We start from the raw sequence: 19544 nt of genomic DNA, 5'->3' as shown, positions 1-19544 counted from the left end.
GATTAATTAAAACATAATCAAGAAAAGAAAGAAACATGTATTTTTAAGCTACATTGATCTACATAGCAGAAACTACAGCACATCTTGCGATACTCACCTTAGCACAAATTCATGCATAGGTTTACTATGCTTTCTTGGAGAATCTCCCACTTCTTTTGCAATTTCAAGTGTACAGGTTGGTATATCTGCACTAATGTAGGTATGCTCCTTTTCATGTATCAGAAGTGATCTCACATCTCTCTCTGAGACCTACCCCAGCAGTTCAGCTACACCTCAGCCTCTCATTTCTGTGACAAAATCTTTGTCCCTTATACTATCTTGCCCTGTCAATGACTCTCAGGCACCAGCACTATCACACTATCACAGAGATTGTTCCTCTGCTCTCAGAATCTTACCAGCACATCCGCCAAATGCTTTTTGTAATACTTACTTCCCCCTTAGTGGCTTCCCCAGTGTATTCCTCCTAGGCATTTCTTACAATATTCACACCATTACAAGGGAAAGATAAAAGCTGACATTCCCATTGTACAGCTGGGGTAGCTGCAGCACAGACATACCAAGCAATCCATCCCAGGTCGTGCAGTGAGTCGGTGGGAAAGCCAGCAATAGAATCCATAAGTCCTGAATCCAAGTTCTTTAAGTGCTTCGACTAGTCCAGATTCCCTCCTTAACACCCCTGTCACATTATTTATAGGAGATGTATTCATATAGCCACTAAGACATCAAAATCTTCTAATTATATCTAGTCATGTCAAATGACAATTATGCCCTTAGTTCAGTTTGCCAGACAATGCTTAGCCAAAGAGGGTTTGCCAAATATTTTTGACCGAAGAAAGAGTAGGCATCTGCAGCATCTGCAGGCGAGATCGTATAAAATGTCCCTGCAACACGTCTGCCCTGGCTCCACAGAAAGCTCCAAGGTAAGAGATGGGGTCTGCAGGCTGCCAGGAAGGGGATGGCAGCCTAACGTGCCACCACATTCCTGCTGCCTCCGGTGCTCCTGTGCAGGAGGGGACTCCATTACAAATCTGTTTTCAAGGCATCTGCATATTTTCACTCTTGATTTTTGTGCAGCAGCAATTTGGGAACTGCCATTTCTGTTTTACAGCACTGACCAGCTGCCAGCCCACAAGCCACACATCTGGTGTCACGAGAGGTAAGAAGCTGATTTCCTAATTTATAGGGACAGAGACAGATCCTTTTGGGTGGGGTGTGTGTGTGGCTGAGTGAATGATCACTGTTTCACTGTATATTCTTAAGTCCACTGTAGTCACAGTATAAGGTGGTGGGGTGCTGAAGGTTGGTAAGGTTTTCAAGTGAATTACTGAATCACAGAACAGTCTAGGTTATTAGGGATCTCATAAGGTCATCTGGTCCACTCTTTAAGGAGCTGTGTTTGAAGTCTCTGACTACCCATGGCAGGCCAAAAAATCCCATGGGGACATTCTTCACTTCTGCTTAACTCACCTAACAGGGAGTGAGGTGTACTGCCTTCCCATCATTGCTGTTGTAGCTGTGTAACTGAACTAAGAATTCAGTAGAAAAACTGCAAAAATCAGCATTTTGTCTCAGAATATGTGATAGGATATTTTGTCTGAAATTTGCCAGGGAATCACTAAAGCAGTAAGAGCTGTAATATAAGAAACCAAGCTCTGATTGTCACCTCTGTAAAAGGCAATGCTGCCCTTTGCTCCCTGCTCTGCTTGTTTTCTACCTCACAAGAAATGGAAGACACAGGCCCCCTCCTCTGGAAGCCACTACCCGTTCCTCCAGAGACAAACAAAGAAATATCATGTTATATTTTCTCATTTTAGTACCACAAGATTAAATGTTGTGTAAATATCAGGTACCTAACTGTATACAGAAAGAGATATTTAAATGTTTTCCTAAGCTGCCAAGTGTTTGTTTTTGGTATTTTTTTCCCCTTGGGGCAGGGGAAAGAAAAATATATTTCAGATAAATTAATTCAGGCTTTGAAATTTCTTATTTTTAAATACTTCAATAGAGCTTTAAATGTTTGAACTTTGTTTTTCTCTAAAATTCTACTAATTTTTAAAAAACAAAAGAAAGTACTAGAAAAGGAGCTATCTCAGTGTGGTTTGAACAGCATTAATCTTCTTTTAACAGTCACATTGCAATTTATGCCTGGATTCAAGCAGTCAATAAAATTAGAGAAAATTGTATTATTACACAATTATAAAAAAGTTCTAAATACTGAAACTGAGTCCTTAAGAAGCTAGATTTTTCAGTATGCAGTTCAGACAGTGTAGTATGACCATTCTGATCTTTGTAAAAAACTATCACTTGTGAGAAAAGAGTGCTATAATAATTCCAAACTAATTTTAGGAGTGCTTAAGCAGTTGAAAGGATTTTTGAGGTTCTTAATTCCATAGTACAGTGCCTGAATAGTTGAATTCTAAGTATCTATGGATTATTAAAATGTAATTTGAGTAAAGGCCAAATAATCTCCCAAAATATAATTTTGACATTTTCCATAAATAAAGAATTTCACCAATGCAAAAATTTGAAATTCCTTCCAAAAGGCTACAAGCAGTATTAATATAGTTTCTTTTTTTTCCCCACAATTTCTCTTCTCCTAACAAGTGTTTACTTTCTGGAAAATTTGAGCAACATATCTGCTCTTCCACAGTGTTCTCCGCTAACAGGCCCCTCCATAAAGTGCAGCCATGTCTTCGGACGCTGAGATGGCCATCTTTGGGGAGGCTGCTCCTTACCTCCGAAAGTCAGAGAAGGAGAGAATTGAGGCCCAGAACAAACCTTTTGATGCCAAGTCATCTGTCTTCGTGGTACATGCAAAGGAATCCTTTGTGAAAGGGACAATCACGAGCAGGGAATCGGGAAAAGTCACTGTCAAGACTGAAGGGGGAGAGGTGAGTCAAAAACAAGAGAGAAGGAAAACATATGATCCCCACTCTGGATTCTTAGCTGACATGTGTATCCTTCTTGCTCTGACAGACCCTGACCGTGAAGGATGACCAGATCTTCTCCATGAACCCTCCCAAGTATGACAAAATCGAGGACATGGCCATGATGACCCACCTGCACGAACCCGCTGTGCTGTACAACCTCAAAGAGCGTTACGCAGCCTGGATGATCTACGTAAGTGGCAGCAGCAGCTTCCTCTGGGCAGCCTCAGGGGCTGCTGGGCCAGGCTCAGGGGAAGCCAACGTGCTGTGTCCCTTCCTTGCAGACCTACTCGGGTCTCTTCTGCGTCACTGTCAACCCCTACAAGTGGCTGCCGGTGTACAACCCCGAGGTGGTGTTGGCCTACCGAGGCAAGAAGCGCCAGGAGGCCCCGCCACACATCTTCTCCATCTCTGACAACGCCTATCAGTTCATGCTGACTGGTGAGTGGCTCTGTCTGCCTCAGGGGCATTGGACCAATAAATTCCCTGAAGGGATACTCTGTCTCAGCAAAGTGGCAAAGTGGACAGACTTTTTCAAACCTTTCTTGGATCTGACACACACTTCTGTTGGAGTTTACTACCTTCAAAGCATTGTTTCTACTCTTTCAAATGAAAGGCACCTCTGTACTCAGTGATGTGCTTTGGAAAGGTTTGCTTGTTTAAGTCAAGCAGACATCAGGCAAAACATCAGACTCACCTGACTATGTTTCATTCTTTCTCTGTTGTTGACGGAGTTTTAAGTACGGTGTTTCTGCTTTGTTCACAGATCGTGAGAACCAGTCCATCCTGATCACGTACGTACACCCCCTGCGCGGGTCCCTGCGGGGCTGCCCGGTGCCAGGGCACCTCCTGCCTGACCACGCACCCTCTGCTTCTCTCTTGCCTTTGGCAGCGGAGAATCCGGGGCCGGGAAGACTGTGAACACCAAGCGTGTCATCCAGTACTTTGCAACAATTGCAGCCAGTGGAGAGAAGAAGAAGGAAGAACAGACATCAGGCAAAATGCAGGTAAAGTAGTAGATACATGTTGGGATTAATGCTTTCCTTTGTTCTGACATGATTTTTGGGAAGGACAACTAGCAATGATTATGTCCCTGCAGGGAACGCTTGAGGATCAAATCATCAGCGCCAACCCACTGCTGGAGGCCTTTGGGAATGCCAAGACCGTGAGGAATGACAACTCCTCACGCTTTGTGAGTTGCTTTGCAAAACATTTCCTGTAGCATAGTAAATAGGAGTTTATATGAATATTCTTTTCTGTTCAGCCATCATGTTTTCAAGAGTATAACTGAATTTTCTTACCATGGCTTTGCCACTTCTCCTATAGATCATTGTCCAGATTTCACAACACAAAAAAATAATTCTGTTTTACATTAAAATGCAAATAAAAATACTATGTCATGTGGTGTTTCTCCTAGAACATATTGTAATTTTAAAAATTAGCTGTATTTATTTTTACTTACATTTCTATTAATTTTCTAAGAGACAGGTAGAATTTCAGGAAAAAAGGGAATGAGGCTCGGGGAGAGAGAGAGAGAGAGAAAGAAAGGAAGAAAGAGAGAGATATTTTCTAATTAAATAATATATATGCTGTATTTCAGATTTAATTAATCAGTAGTGAAGTTGTTTATTAGATCACAATTCAGATTTAAGCATCTCTACTTAAATTGATATTTCTGTATCATTAAGGTAACTGCTCTCTATATGCAGGATATAGTTAGAATATTTTTTTAAATTAATTTCACACATTCCTTCTCATTTGTACACTCAGTATACTTAAAATACAGTTTTGTCACTGTTGATTATTTTCATGGTCAAAAATGAAAAAGATAACTTTATGTTAGTGGTGCAAATACAGAGATTTTAAGAAAATATCTCTAAGTAACTTGTGCCAACATCTCTATTTCACCTATATTTTCTGTGTTGTAAATCTTAAAACACTTTTATTCCTTTAAAGGGCAAATTCATCAGAATCCATTTTGGTGCCACAGGAAAACTGGCTTCTGCAGATATTGAAACATGTAAGACACTTCTCAGCAGTTCACAATCCATCCATTCCCCCATCAATCCATACAACATATTTTCATCCCACTTTCTTTCTTTTGCTGTTTCTTCTTGTTTCTAACTAAATTTTCCCTCCAGATCTGCTGGAGAAGTCCAGAGTCACTTTCCAGCTCAAGGCGGAAAGGAGCTACCACATCTTTTATCAGATCATGTCCAACAAGAAGCCGGAGCTGATTGGTAGGAAGAATTACTAACTTGGAAGAAGATTGCTGAATAGCTGCTCACACTATTACTTGATTGACTAAACTAAGCCTACATGACCCATCTTCTTATTTTCAGACATGCTCCTCATCACCACCAACCCATATGACTACCAATTTGTGAGTCAAGGTGAGATCACCGTCGCCAGCATTAATGACCAGGAGGAGTTGATGGCTACAGATGTAAGTAGCAACTTCAGAGCATTGCAACTATTGTCATCTCCCAGGCAGAGCTTTTTATTTTACTGTTCCTATTGCAGAGTGCCATTGACATCCTGGGCTTCAGTGCTGATGAGAAAACAGCCATCTACAAGCTGACAGGGGCTGTCATGCACTACGGGAACCTGAAGTTCAAGCAGAAGCAACGAGAGGAGCAGGCAGAGCCTGATGGCACAGAAGGTATCAGCAAAATCTTTGGCTGACCTGTTAGAAATAGAAGTGGCAATAATAAATCAATATTTGGAAGATGGAGTAGAAATGTGTTTAGGTGAGGTGGTACATAGGTATGAAACTGCCACCCAAAATGCATTCTTTCTTCAATCACTGCTCATTATCTGCACTACCAACTGCCTATATGTCCAAAAATCTCTTCTGAGCTACCACTCTGAATCAGCATAAATTGCTCAGTGTGCTTAGACCCACTGAGAAAGAAAAGATTTTTTGAAAAAAACTTGTTTCTGCTTGAAACTTAAAGAAAATTAAGGCATTATGTTCAGTTACAGAACTTCTACTTCATAAATCATTTTTGGGACAAAATTACTCATGATTTCCAGGAATAATTTTAAATAAATACATTATTTCTAAATGTTTCTGTGAAGATTTTTAAAGACACATATCTCCTTTAGATGTACTGCTCTGTAAAACATTCAATGAAAGGATGATTTCAATTGAATAATTATGTCATGGTTCCTCTGAGAGCTAGTAAGCAAAATTTGATACCAAGAACATTAAATATTGCAGCTGTTTTGGGAAGGGTTCATCCCTCAAAATGCTGCATGTATTGGTAGCCCTAATTTTTCTATCTCCTTGTCCTTGTACTTAGTTGCTGACAAGGCTGCCTACCTGATGGGGCTGAACTCAGCAGACCTGCTCAAGGCTCTCTGCTACCCCCGAGTCAAGGTGGGGAATGAATACGTCACCAAGGGCCAAACTGTGCAGCAGGTAACAACAACCAGCTGGTGACAGGGAACCTCTGACTTGAATTGCTTGCTACTTGCTCTGGATATTGTATTTCTTCTGCCCCATTCTCCTTTGGTTTAGGTATACAATTCAGTGGGTGCCCTGGCAAAGGCTGTCTATGAGAAGATGTTCCTGTGGATGGTTGTTCGCATCAACGAACAGCTGGACACGAAGCAGCCCAGGCAGTACTTCATTGGTGTCCTGGACATTGCTGGCTTTGAGATCTTTGATGTAAGGATTTCAGGTTTGAGGGCTGCTCTTGGAGGGAAGGATTGGTACATCAGAGAGCTTGCAAGTAATACTCCTTGGAAAGTTTCATATGCTAGTAATTTGTGATTTTATTCAGAAAAAAGCCCAGTCATTTTCTTTTCTAGCAGAAAACAAAATCCTCCAAAGCTCCATCAGTACAAGCACAGAGTCATGTTGTTTGTGCAGAAGCAGCAAATGGAATTTTATATGTTGTAATATTACAACTGTTTGAGCTTAATATTAAGGATTAAATAACCCCAAATATTTTGAACAAATTTATAAAAGATCTTCTGGAGCAGAGCTAAGGGATGCATTGGCAAATATATAATGAGTGAAAGATGTTTAAAATGTTTAAAGAACCAAGGAATAGAAAGGGTTTTCAATTTGGATACAAGAGCATGCACTCATCTTGTTTGCTGAATAAAAAAAAAGCCAAAGTATTTTATTAATTTTAGCAGATTCACTAGAATATCTGCTCTGGAAAAAGTCCCTCATTTTTATTATATAGGTATTTCTTTTGGGAGCTGCATATAGGTTCTGTTACGGTGAGGTCCTGGTAATACAGTTGTGTTTTAATTTAGGAGATTTATAAAGGGTGGAGGAGAATGATGAAGAATTGGGCATATTGATGAGGGCTGGTTGTTTTGGTTTTTTTCCACTGAGCAGTTCAACAGCCTGGAGCAGCTGTGCATCAACTTCACCAATGAGAAACTGCAACAGTTCTTCAACCACCACATGTTCGTGCTGGAGCAAGAGGAGTACAAGAAGGAGGGGATTGAATGGACATTCATTGACTTTGGCATGGACCTGGCTGCCTGCATTGAGCTCATTGAGAAGGTATGTTTTTAATTCAAGATGTCTTCCATTTTCAAGAACTCATTGTTTTAAATTTCCAATGGTTGGATTCTTGTATTCCATTTTAATTGCAGACAAAGTCTTGACCTCTACTATCGCGAATTATGCATTAGATATTACAAAGTCCACCAAAAACTATAGAAGTAATTCTCACACATTCTCTGCATGGAAGGTATCTCAATTTGCTTGACTAAATGATATTGCCTTCAAAAACACAGGGCAGTTCCTAAAGTAAAATTAAAACAGTTTCTTAGGGTTCTGGAATAAAGTTATCTGGAAATGGATTACTGTATGGTTATTCATACAGCTATCTGTAATGGTTCACAGCAAAGCAAGTACTGTGCCTAACCTCTGAGAGGAAGAAACAGAGATTTCTTGTAGTTCCTTTTAATTTAGGTCACTGATTGAAAATTCAAAAACACAAGTAAATATGGCATGGACACAATTGTGAAAAACACTTTAAAATATGTTCTCTCTCCTCATGAATTTTAACATAATCTTTGGCATAGAAGCATTATCAGTCACGATGCCAAAGTGTAAATCAAGCAGGTGAATCTTTTGAACTCACTTTTTAGAAATAAATTTTCTACGTGGCAAAGTTTTTTTTTCAGCTTCCTGTCTTTTACTACATTCCCTTTGAGACCAAGCCATAATCATATATCCTAAAGGCATTCTCTCTTGTTTGTTGAACTATCTTCCAGCCCATGGGCATCTTCTCTATCCTGGAAGAGGAGTGCATGTTCCCCAAGGCAACTGACACCTCTTTCAAGAACAAGCTCTATGACCAGCACCTGGGCAAGTCCAGCAACTTCCAGAAGCCCAAGCCTGCCAAAGGCAAGGCTGAGGCCCACTTCTCCCTGGTGCACTATGCTGGCACAGTGGACTACAACATCACTGGGTGGCTGGAGAAGAACAAGGACCCTCTGAATGAAACTGTCATTGGGCTGTACCAGAAGTCATCTGTGAAGACCCTGGCCTTACTCTTTGCTTCTTATGGTGGAGCAGAAGCAGGTTATATTTCTAAATTTTCTTTTTCAACAGTTGGGATATGTAAGGATACAACAAAAAAGGTTATAAGGTTATACTGAAAAACTTTTTTTTTTTTAAATTTTATTTTAAGAGGCTAGTGGTGGTGGTGGTGGCGGCAAGAAAGGAGGCAAGAAGAAGGGATCCTCTTTCCAGACTGTCTCAGCTCTTTTCCGGGTAAAGTATGGATTCATTTTTTCTAAAGTGACATGAACATAATGTCAAAACTGAGATAAATTCACTCAGTTTTGTATTCTGGCATTGGTTTCCTAAAGAAGTGACACTAAGTATGAATTGCATTTTATAGGGATTTTGTGTTCAAATTTAGGATGCAGTCTTCATTTGGCTCTCTGAATTTCATATAAAAATTCAATTTTTTCTGAAAACTAGTTTTCAGAATTAGTAATGAAATATTACTATAAATATTTATCCCAAAAAGGCTTGCGTTAGAATATTCACAGAGTAGTGTTTTACTTCTTCCCAAATAAGGCGAAGAATTTTAAACATTTTTGTAATGGGAATACTTATCAATATGAAGAATGTAGAAGGTTTCATTAAATCTAGACGTTGAATTTGAAAGCTTCTTCTAAGATATATTATATTAGTTCCTTGGCATCTAGGTACAAAGTATGCAAAAGTAAATTTCTTTCATCTAAACTACTATGCATGATCCCACAGGAGAATCTGAACAAGCTGATGACCAATCTGAGGAGCACTCACCCCCACTTTGTGCGCTGCATCATCCCCAATGAGACTAAAACACCTGGTAAGAACCCCAAGCTGAAATATCTATCCTGCTTTCTGTTACATCCATTCCCCCCTGCACTGCAATCTGTGCCACTCATTTGTGCTCTGCATTGCCAGGTGCCATGGAGCACGAGCTGGTGCTGCACCAGCTGCGCTGTAACGGCGTGCTGGAAGGGATCAGGATCTGCAGGAAAGGGTTCCCCAGCAGAGTCCTCTATGCTGACTTCAAACAGAGGTGAGAGCTCTGTGCTTGTCAGCATCATTAAAAGCAATGTTGGTTCATTCATGGGTCCATTTAGGCTGTGCTCTGTTTCAAAAAGACAGTTGATGGGGTTTAGAGGCTACTGTGTGTTGCTTGGAAAAAAAATAGCCTTGTCTTCTTTTGATTCCACAGATACAAGGTGCTTAATGCCAGTGCCATCCCTGAGGGACAGTTCATCGATAGCAAGAAGGCTTCTGAGAAGCTTCTTAGTTCAATCGATGTGGACCACACCCAGTACAAATTTGGACACACCAAGGTACAAAACTCCCATTCACTGCCTGCCTGGGCTTTGCTCTCTCTGCCTGACAGTGATGTGCTGCAACGTTCCCTCTCTCAAGGTGTTCTTCAAAGCTGGGCTGATAGGGATCCTGGAAGAGATGAGGGATGAGAAGCTGGCACAGCTCATCACCCGCACCCAGGCCAGGTGCAGGGGCTTCCTGATGAGGGTGGAGTACCAGAGAATGGTGGAGCGCAGGTACACCTTCCTCTTCTTCAGTTCAAGTCATTTTGCTCATGGGAAACTGTTGACACTCATCAGACTGAGAATATTCATTGTACATTTTAATTATGCCTCAGGGAATCCATCTTCTGCATCCAGTACAACATTCGTGCATTCATGAATGTCAAACACTGGCCATGGATGAAGCTGTTCTTCAAGATCAAGCCCTTGCTGAAGAGTGCGGAGTCTGAGAAGGAGATGGCCAACATGAAGGAAGAGTTTGAGAAAACCAAGGAAGAGCTTGCGAAGTCTGAGGCGAAGCGAAAGGAGCTTGAAGAGAAAATGGCCTCCCTAATGCAGGAGAAAAATGACCTGCAGCTCCAAGTGCAGGCTGTGAGTAACATTTTTTCTATACTTTTATAAGTAAATAAGAGCTAACTATTCTTTCCTAATACAGGACTCTCAAATTACATAGTAAGCTTTCTAAAATACTTTAAGCCTAATACCATGTAACTAAAGGTAAAACTAAGGCCACGTTCTTTCTCCACTCAATCCTACATTGTGAGCTGGAGTTTAAAAATTATGAGTTTCTAGTCTTCATACCTACATGTGTCTGTGTGAGTTCATAAAGCCATATGAGAGACATTATGTGAGACATAAAGCCTTATTGTAGTCACTGTAGTGTTTTTAGTGGAGCAGAGACAGTAGCTGGACTAACCCACTACTCTGCCTTAACTCAGCTGTCAAAATGAAGAGCTGATTACTATTTCTCATAACAGATCTCACCTCACCTCCTGTAGCTACTACTCCCAGAAGACACAGATGTCCATTACAACTTACACCACGAGCACCATCTCCATATGTCTATCACCAATGGCTTTTGGTCTCCCAGAACCATAAAAAACATTTTGGCAATACCCTGGAGTTGAAATGTCTGTCTCAGGGAATGATGAATCTCATTCTTTTGTCTACTGACACCATTGGCTGAGTATGAAGCTACTAATGGGAGTTTCAAATATTTCCTCGGAGCTAGAGTTATTTACATTTCTCAACACTTCCACATAAATTTGAGTTTAGTACATAATAAGGCACAATCACTTTCTAAAGGAGAAAAGGAAAACATCAGTTAAATCTACGTGACTTTCTGATATACCCAAAATAAATAGGTTGAAATGAAATGTAGCCAGAGCCGTATTAAAGATACAAAAGGTCAAACAAGAAAACTAACTAAAAGCTTTTTGTAGATTTGTAGTTTCCAAGGTGAATGTACAGTGTGTTTTTTCCCCGGAAGCAGTTCTGAAAGTCTTGCCAATTCACATAGGTTCCTTCAGTACTAAATAATATTTCCTGCACTTTCCCACCAGGAAGCTGATGCTTTGGCTGATGCTGAGGAAAGGTGTGACCAGCTCATCAAAACCAAAATCCAGCTGGAAGCCAAAGTCAAGGAGGTGACTGAAAGGGCTGAGGATGAAGAGGAAATTAATGCTGAGCTGACAGCCAAGAAGAGGAAGCTGGAGGATGAATGTTCAGAGCTGAAGAAAGATATTGATGACCTTGAGCTAACACTGGCCAAGGTGGAGAAGGAAAAGCATGCCACTGAAAACAAGGTACACACACTGGCAGTTACATAAATGGTCAGGAAATTACAGACTCTCAGAGTAAAAGGCAACTTACCAAAAGACATGCTGGCTTTGGAAAATCTTGATCTGTGCATCTCTGAGCATCCAAAAGATACTTGAAACATAAAACCAGTGAACATGTTTGCTCCAAATTTTAAAACATTCTTGTATTTGTAGGTGAAAAACCTGACCGAGGAGATGGCAGCTTTGGACGAGACCATTGCCAAGCTGACAAAAGAGAAGAAAGCCCTCCAAGAGGCCCATCAGCAGACCCTGGATGACCTGCAGGCAGAGGAAGACAAAGTCAATACTCTGACCAAAGCCAAGACCAAGCTGGAGCAGCAAGTGGATGATGTAAGCACACAGACATAGAGCAGGAACAGGACAGGTATGGAGTCTAGCCTGGCTGGCAGAGGCCTGATGGTGTTGTTGTGTTTAGCTGGAAGGGTCCCTGGAGCAAGAGAAGAAACTGCGCATGGACCTGGAGAGAGCTAAGAGGAAACTGGAAGGAGACCTGAAGCTGGCCCAGGACAGCATCATGGATTTGGAGAATGATAAGCAGCAGCTGGATGAGAAACTGAAGAAGTAAGTGTGTCTCTGGGGTTCCTGAGTGCTGGGCTGCAGCACTTGTCTTTTTTCCTTTGACTTCTAACACGGTTCTCTTGGCCCAAAGGAAAGACTTTGAAATCAGCCAGATCCAGGGCAAGATTGAGGATGAACAGGCCCTGGGCATGCAACTTCAGAAGAAGATCAAGGAGCTGCAGGCAAGTCCCTGTTCCTTGCCCTGCCTTGCTCAGGCTCAGCTGAGGCAGGAGGAGGGCACGGCTGTGAAGGCTCCCTGCTGTTCTGCAGGCCCGCATTGAGGAGCTGGAGGAGGAAATTGAGGCAGAGCGAACCTCTCGCGCTAAAGCAGAGAAGCATCGTGCTGACCTGTCCAGGGAGCTGGAGGAGATCAGCGAGCGCCTGGAAGAAGCAGGAGGGGCCACAGCAGCCCAGGTGGAGATGAACAAGAAGCGTGAGGCAGAGTTCCAGAAGATGCGCCGTGACCTGGAAGAGGCCACGCTGCAGCACGAAGCCACGGCTGCCGCGCTGCGCAAGAAGCACGCGGACAGCACAGCTGAGCTGGGCGAGCAGATCGACAACCTGCAACGCGTGAAGCAGAAGCTGGAGAAGGAGAAGAGTGAGATGAAGATGGAGATTGATGACTTGGCCAGCAACATGGAGTCTGTCTCCAAAGCCAAGGTATAGAAAAATATGGAAAAAACATGAGTATAAATAATGTTGAAATACATCCTTTAAAATTATGGACAGATTACCATCTAACCATGTCTCTGTATGGAACTTGTTTCTAATCTTCTAACACCCAGGAACACTCTGTAACTTGCAAGTCTGTTCACTTTTTTCTTTTGTGAATCCTGCTGTTCATAATAAGAAGGCATCCAGATAATAATCTTCTTTCATTCTCTGCGATCTCCCCAGGCCAACCTGGAGAAGATGTGCCGCACCCTGGAAGATCAGCTGAGTGAGATTAAGTCCAAGGAAGAAGAACATCAGCGCATGATCAATGACCTCAATGCTCAAAGAGCTCGGCTGCAGACAGAAGCAGGTTAGAGAGACTACCGTATGTTTTGGCATGACTCCTAAACCCGCTTGTTTGGGTCATAAATGACAATTAGAATATCTTGTTATTTGTGTGCTTCCCCAGGTGAATTTTCACGCCAGGTAGATGAGAAAGATGCTCTGATTTCTCAGCTGTCAAGAGGCAAACAGGCTTTCACCCAACAGATTGAGGAACTCAAGAGGCATCTAGAGGAAGAAATTAAGGTTATTCCTGATTTCTTACCACTGGCCACTGACAACACTTGTAGCTTCATATTTCCTAGTGGGGACAGGATCTGCTTAGCATAAGCTATGCTGGGGGATGGCTTTTGCTTCCACAATAAGTTTGATTAATGGATTTTGTCCCCAGGCTTACATCTATCCTTCACTGCAAACATTCCTCTAGCAGTCATGTTTGTAGTGTGAAATTAATTCATTGGAAGAGATTTTATGAGATATTACTGCTCCTTGACACAACCCCACTCTCTATCTAGGCCAAGAACGCCCTGGCCCACGCCCTGCAGTCCGCTCGCCACGACTGTGACTTGCTCCGGGAACAATATGAGGAGGAGCAGGAGGCCAAGGGGGAGCTGCAGCGAGCCTTGTCCAAGGCCAACAGTGAAGTGGCCCAGTGGAGAACCAAATACGAGACGGACGCGATTCAGCGCACGGAGGAGCTCGAGGAGGCCAAGTACGTGGGGAAGCAGGATGGCAAATGACAGGAGAAAATGCAGGCTGGTCAATAGAAATTGGAATCTCTGAGAGTGGGTTAAGACAAGAATTGGATAAGGCAAGGATATAAATTTTTATAAAAAGGAGAGAGAGGAAGGCAGAGAAAAAATGGAGATAGGAAGGGAAAATAAAGGCTTTAGGACTAGAAGTGCTAAGACAGGCCTAATAGGTGATAGGACTCAGCAAAGGATAGGTCCTTACATATCTGTGAAAAGTGCATCGTTCAAAACCCTTAGAGTGACCAGCTGACCTCTCATGACAGAATAGAACTGATGTCTTTCCAAGCTCTAACATGCAACTGTGCTTCTCTCCTGCCAGGAAGAAGCTGGCCCAGCGGCTGCAGGACGCAGAGGAACATGTTGAGGCTGTCAATGCCAAATGTGCCTCCCTGGAAAAGACAAAGCAGAGGCTGCAGAATGAAGTGGAGGACCTGATGATTGATGTGGAGAGATCCAATGCTGCCTGCGCTGCTCTGGATAAGAAGCAGAAGAACTTTGACAAGGTCTCTTGGCCTCCAGCACCAGCCCTCCTGGCCAGAGCAGGGCCCCGGGATGGCCACAGCCCTACTGACAGCCTGTTTCTCTTCAGATCCTGGCAGAATGGAAGCAGAAGTATGAGGAAACGCAGGCTGAGCTGGAGGCCTCGCAGAAGGAGTCGCGCTCTCTCAGCACGGAGCTGTTCAAGATGAAGAATGCCTATGAGGAGTCCTTGGACCACCTGGAAACAATGAAGCGGGAGAACAAGAACTTGCAGCGTAAGTCCCTGGCCCTCTGCTCCTCCCTGGCCTTTCTCACAAGCTTGTCTATCTGCCACACTTAACAGCTCTGGGCCTGCAGGGATAAGATCTTGCCTGGCACCTTGATGCACCAGAGCCGTTCTCCATTCACCTCTGTGCCTGACCATGGCTCTTTTCACCTTTCCTTGCAGAGGAGATTTCCGACCTCACAGAGCAGATTGCAGAGGGAGGAAAGGCCATTCATGAGTTGGAGAAAGTGAAGAAGCAGATTGAGCAGGAGAAATCTGAAATCCAGGCTGCTCTTGAGGAAGCTGAGGTACGTGACCACAACCACTGGCATCTGTAGTAAAGAAATGAGGAAATAGGGCTGAAAAGGCCTGGGTTGCTCTCTCTTCTGGCTGGGGAGTGCAGCTGAGATTTCTGAAAATCTTTTTGATTTTATCAATGTTTGTGTCCACTTGTCCAGGCCTCCCTGGAACATGAGGAGGGGAAGATCCTGCGCCTGCAGCTTGAGCTCAACCAAGTGAAATCTGAGATCGACAGGAAGATTGCAGAGAAAGATGAGGAGATTGATCAGATGAAGAGAAACCACCTCAGAATTGTAGACTCCATGCAGAGCACCCTGGATGCTGAGATCAGGAGCAGGAATGAAGCCCTGAGGCTGAAGAAGAAGATGGAGGGAGACCTGAATGAAATGGAGATCCAGCTGAGCCATGCCAATCGTTTGGCTGCAGAGGCACAGAAGAACCTGAGAAACACCCAGGCAGTGCTCAAGGTATTTTACACTAAGAATGTGCACTTTGGGTTTTACTTTTTCCAATACTGGCTTTGCTGCAGTCATCTAGATACATTCTAGTTCCTTGATAGAAGAGCCCAGTTACTAGTTACTGAACTGAAGATCCCAGAACTGGATGTAATCATCAATGTGAGGCCACACAAAACAATAATTCAGGTCTAGCTCTGCCTTGGCCTTCATAATCTTATCCCCACACATCCTGGCAGCACCTCAATATTCTTCTGAAGACATCTGGCGCTTGTTCTACCACCTATACATTTCCTTTTTACACCTCAGTTTGACCTGAAGGTCCTTCCTCAGCCATGCTGATCTCCTATCTCTCTTACCTGATTGCTTCGACATGTGAATTGAGAGCTCCTGCATTCTAAAAAAAAAACATTCTTAACTCATTTTTTGCTTTTTTATTCTTGAGGGGAGTTTCTGAAGGGGTTTCCATCCAGGAATTCCTTGAGAAACTCCAGTCCACTCTCCTAAAATTCAGGGACTTGACCTTACTCTTCAGCTGTCCCAGATTCTCATGAATCAACCTCCAACTGATTTTTCTAAGATACTGTGATTAGATGGACAACAAGTCCACATATACATATATTCCTAAAGTGATATATATTATACTACCATAATAATTATGGGACTGGTGGCAATTGCCATTGTGCAACACTGCTGTGTCATCTTATAATTTCTCTTGATTCTTCGCCCTATAATTTCTCTTTATTCTTTACAGGACACCCAGATTCATCTAGATGATGCTCTCAGGACACAGGAGGACCTGAAGGAGCAGGTGGCCATGGTGGAGCGCAGAGCAAACCTGCTGCAGGCTGAAATTGAGGAGCTCCGGGCAGCTCTGGAGCAGACGGAGCGGTCGAGGAAAGTGGCTGAGCAGGAGCTTCTGGATGCAAGTGAGAGAGTTCAGCTCCTCCACACCCAGGTTAGATTCAAAATCTCACGGGCAATTTTCTTCCTTTACAGATTTTCTTCAGTGTAAATTCCTAAATCAGCTCTTGTAATGAAGTACTTTATCTGAACCAGAATTATTACACTTGTACAAGGAAATGGATTACAGCAAAATGAGTAGAATTGCAAGAGCAGTCAGAAGAGCTGCTTCAAATTTCAGTAATTCTTTTCTTTCCAGCTGTGTATGACCTGACAAGATATGTCAGGAAGATGCTCATATTAGATATTTAGAGGATAATTTTACATTGAAACAGTAAATGTCTTGAGTAATTGTTCTCTTTTGGAAATACCTACACATAATTTTATTGTTCAACAGAACACCAGCCTGATCAACACCAAGAAGAAGCTGGAAACAGACATTGCCCAGATCCAGGGTGAAATGGAGGATACCATCCAGGAGGCCCGCAATGCTGAGGAGAAGGCCAAGAAGGCCATCACAGATGTGAGTTGGGCGCTCCTGGCATTGCTGATGGTGAATGTACTCTCCCCCAAATATGTCCAGCCCCAAAATGGCTTTGACATTTTGCTCTGATCAGGCGGCCATGATGGCAGAGGAGCTGAAGAAGGAGCAGGACACCAGTGCCCACCTGGAGAGGATGAAGAAGAACCTGGACCAGACGGTCAAGGACCTGCAGCACCGTCTGGATGAGGCTGAGCAGCTGGCACTGAAGGGAGGGAAGAAGCAGATCCAGAAGCTGGAGGCCAGGGTGTGTGGGGCTGGGGCTGTGCCTGAGTGAGCGTGTCCCTCCTTGGAGAGGCATTGCCAGGGAAGCTGCAGGGATGGGCTTGTCCTTGCAGGTGCGGGAGCTGGAAGGGGAGGTTGATGCTGAGCAGAAGCGCAGCGCTGAAGCCGTGAAGGGTGTGCGCAAGTACGAGCGGAGGGTGAAGGAACTCACCTACCAGGTAAGGCAGGAGCTCTGCTGCTCTCACAGGGCTTTCTCTCAGTGAGTCACATTTTGTTGCCCACACCATCCCCAAGGGCAATTGTTAACCTCACAGAACCAGGAATTGACTCTCTTTCGTGTTTGCCAAACATTTTAGTCTGAGGAAGACAGGAAGAATATTCTCAGGCTGCAGGATCTGGTGGACAAGCTGCAAATGAAAGTGAAATCCTACAAGAGACAAGCTGAGGAGGCCGTAAGTATTGCTTGGAGAAAGGGCAAACACCCTTTGCTCCATTCCATTGGAGCAGAACAGACATTGAATGAGTCTGAATACCAGGAGAGGGATATGAAAGAAACTTGCAAGACACAACTCTCTTGGCCACGCTGCTTCTCTATCCTGTCTTGAGGCCTTGGTGAGCTCTGGGCACCCTGCAGACAGGAATATTCATTAAGTGAAAGTTCTGCAGCCTGTTTTACACAGGAGGCCAGAGTAAACAAACCCAGGGGCCACAGCCAGTGACTGACAAGTTCCTGAATGTCTGCTAATAATTAGCAGCAGAAGGCTTCCTGGTCTTCCCAATACAGTAAGTTGAATTGACAATTGGGCAGGATGTAGTGGGAGGGTAAGTACAGAAATGATAAATCGAAGGGGTGAAATTGCTCCTCACATGTGACCCAGTCCTGGTGAAGCTTGTCCCAGTAGAGTCCTGAAAAGGAGAGGATGAAGAGCTCTGTGTGAGGCTGATGTGTGAGCAGTGGTGGGAGGGGGATGGAGATTTGCAGCCCCATAAGGCTGACTTGGAGCAGAGTGAAACCCCTGCCCTGGGCTCCTGACCCCTGATTCCCTGTGCTCTCACAGGAGGAGCTGTCCAATGTCAACCTCTCCAAGTTCCGCAAGATCCAGCACGAGCTGGAGGAAGCCGAGGAGCGGGCTGACATTGCAGAGTCACAGGTCAACAAGCTCCGAGCCAAGAGCCGCGAGATTCACGGCAAGAAAATAGGAGAGGAAGAGTGAGGATGTCACGAGGCATCAAAGTGACCTGAGGGCTGCACAAAATGTGTGCCCTCTGTCACTTCTTCAAGTGTTCATAACCATGTTAATATGTAGAGAATAAAGAACATAGATTTCATTGCATACACAGCAGAACCAGTGGTTTTGGTCATTACAATTCAGTTCTGCATTTACACAAGTTTAGGGCATTTTCAAATGAAATATTTATTTCACTATAAGCCTTGCGTAACAGTACAGCTTTACTTATCCCTTATCCAATACTTCTCCACTCTGTCTTACTCCCATTACCAAGGTGGGAATAAGACTAATTTAATTTCCATACTGGGAGAGGATCAGGACAAAGGCAGGACACGCACCTTTTCTGTCCTGTCATAGAAAAAATTGGTTTTCCTTTGTGAATCGTGTTTCTACATGGGTACAATACTCAGAGGTTCTCATTGATAGTCCCATTATCACTTGGGCAGGTGATATTGAGAGGCAAGTTTCCCCAAAGGAAAACATCTGTAGTCCCAAAAGCATCTTTATGTCTCTGAGTCCTTATGGAGGAACTTAGGCAAGGACTGATGTGCTGCCTTAGAACAAGGCAAGTGAAGGCCAGTAACTCTAGAGAGTGGCTTGTTACTGAGGAAATGTAAAGATCATACAGCCTTGTTAATAACTTCACAAATATGATGTTAACAATCAGTTTCAAAGAAAAACAAATAATGTATTATTTGGATAAGGGGATATTGCAGTGACTTACTTCTTCTGTGAGGCAGATTAGCCAATAATAATATGTTTCAGTTGTAAATTAAATTGAACTGAATGAACAGCTTAGTAGAAGTGTGAACAAGAGGATAAACCCCAAGCAGTTTAACATGTAGAGCCACCAGAGCAAGTGGGAACAGCTGCACTACTGTATAGTGTTTCCAGTACTGAAATGTATGAGTTTTTATTCTAAAGAATAATTGAGAGTAATGTACAAATACAAAAAGGTAAAAGAACTGGTTTTCATCATGCAAGATGAGTCTTCAAGTGGAAATAATACTGAGAACATTACAACCTGAAAGGAATAATAAACTCTAACACTTTACAGAGGCAAAAATCCACAGACAATAATGACAAACTGTGTCCTACTGTCTGACTCTTGCAGCACTGGAGTGGAATGTAGATGCCAACTGTATTTGAGGTGACCAGAGAGGAAACAAGACATCTACACAAGGTTTACTAGTCTGAAGTCTTAAATGAAAGGCTATTTCCTGCAAGGCAAGAAGCAGTACTTAAAATAG

At 43.2% G+C, this 19544-nt stretch overlaps 1 protein-coding gene across 1 annotated transcript; it reads left to right on the top strand.

Moving 5' to 3' along the window:
- Window positions 1-1098: 1098 nt before the first annotated feature.
- LOC119709393 (myosin-1B-like) lies at window positions 1099-18411 on the top strand. Its single transcript, XM_038157106.1, has 39 exons — window positions 1099-1156; window positions 2651-2891; window positions 2977-3120; window positions 3212-3368; window positions 3694-3721; window positions 3820-3934; window positions 4027-4119; window positions 4884-4947; window positions 5069-5167; window positions 5270-5373; window positions 5451-5589; window positions 6233-6351; window positions 6451-6600; window positions 7285-7455; window positions 8175-8484; window positions 8594-8676; window positions 9178-9265; window positions 9364-9481; window positions 9641-9764; window positions 9847-9983; window positions 10085-10340; window positions 11312-11554; window positions 11744-11920; window positions 12006-12151; window positions 12240-12330; window positions 12419-12808; window positions 13046-13172; window positions 13272-13390; window positions 13660-13856; window positions 14216-14399; window positions 14486-14651; window positions 14825-14949; window positions 15100-15408; window positions 16151-16354; window positions 16697-16822; window positions 16917-17087; window positions 17179-17283; window positions 17422-17517; window positions 18124-18411. The coding sequence occupies exons 2-39, from the start codon at window positions 2688-2690 to the stop codon at window positions 18277-18279; spliced, it is 5835 nt and encodes a 1944-aa protein (XP_038013034.1). The 5' UTR covers window positions 1099-1156; window positions 2651-2687; the 3' UTR covers window positions 18280-18411.
- The last annotated feature ends 1133 nt before the right edge of the window (window positions 18412-19544 follow it).

The sequence above is a fragment of the Motacilla alba genome, chromosome 18, assembly GCF_015832195.1.
Source record: "Motacilla alba alba isolate MOTALB_02 chromosome 18, Motacilla_alba_V1.0_pri, whole genome shotgun sequence".
Taxonomy (NCBI): Eukaryota; Metazoa; Chordata; class Aves; order Passeriformes; family Motacillidae; genus Motacilla; species Motacilla alba.
This window is presented reverse-complemented; position numbering and strand designations above follow the sequence as displayed.

Excerpts from the sequence above, each read along its gene's own strand:
- LOC119709393 (XM_038157106.1), top strand. The coding sequence starts at position 2,688 with ATGTCTTCGGACGCTGAGATGGCCATCTTTGGGGAGGCTGCTCCTTAC. Across the intron at positions 5,374-5,450 it reads AGGAGTTGATGGCTACAGAT|AGTGCCATTGACATCCTGGG; the intron begins GTAAGTAGCAAC and ends TTCCTATTGCAG. Across the intron at positions 17,088-17,178 it reads TCCAGAAGCTGGAGGCCAGG|GTGCGGGAGCTGGAAGGGGA; the intron begins GTGTGTGGGGCT and ends TTGTCCTTGCAG.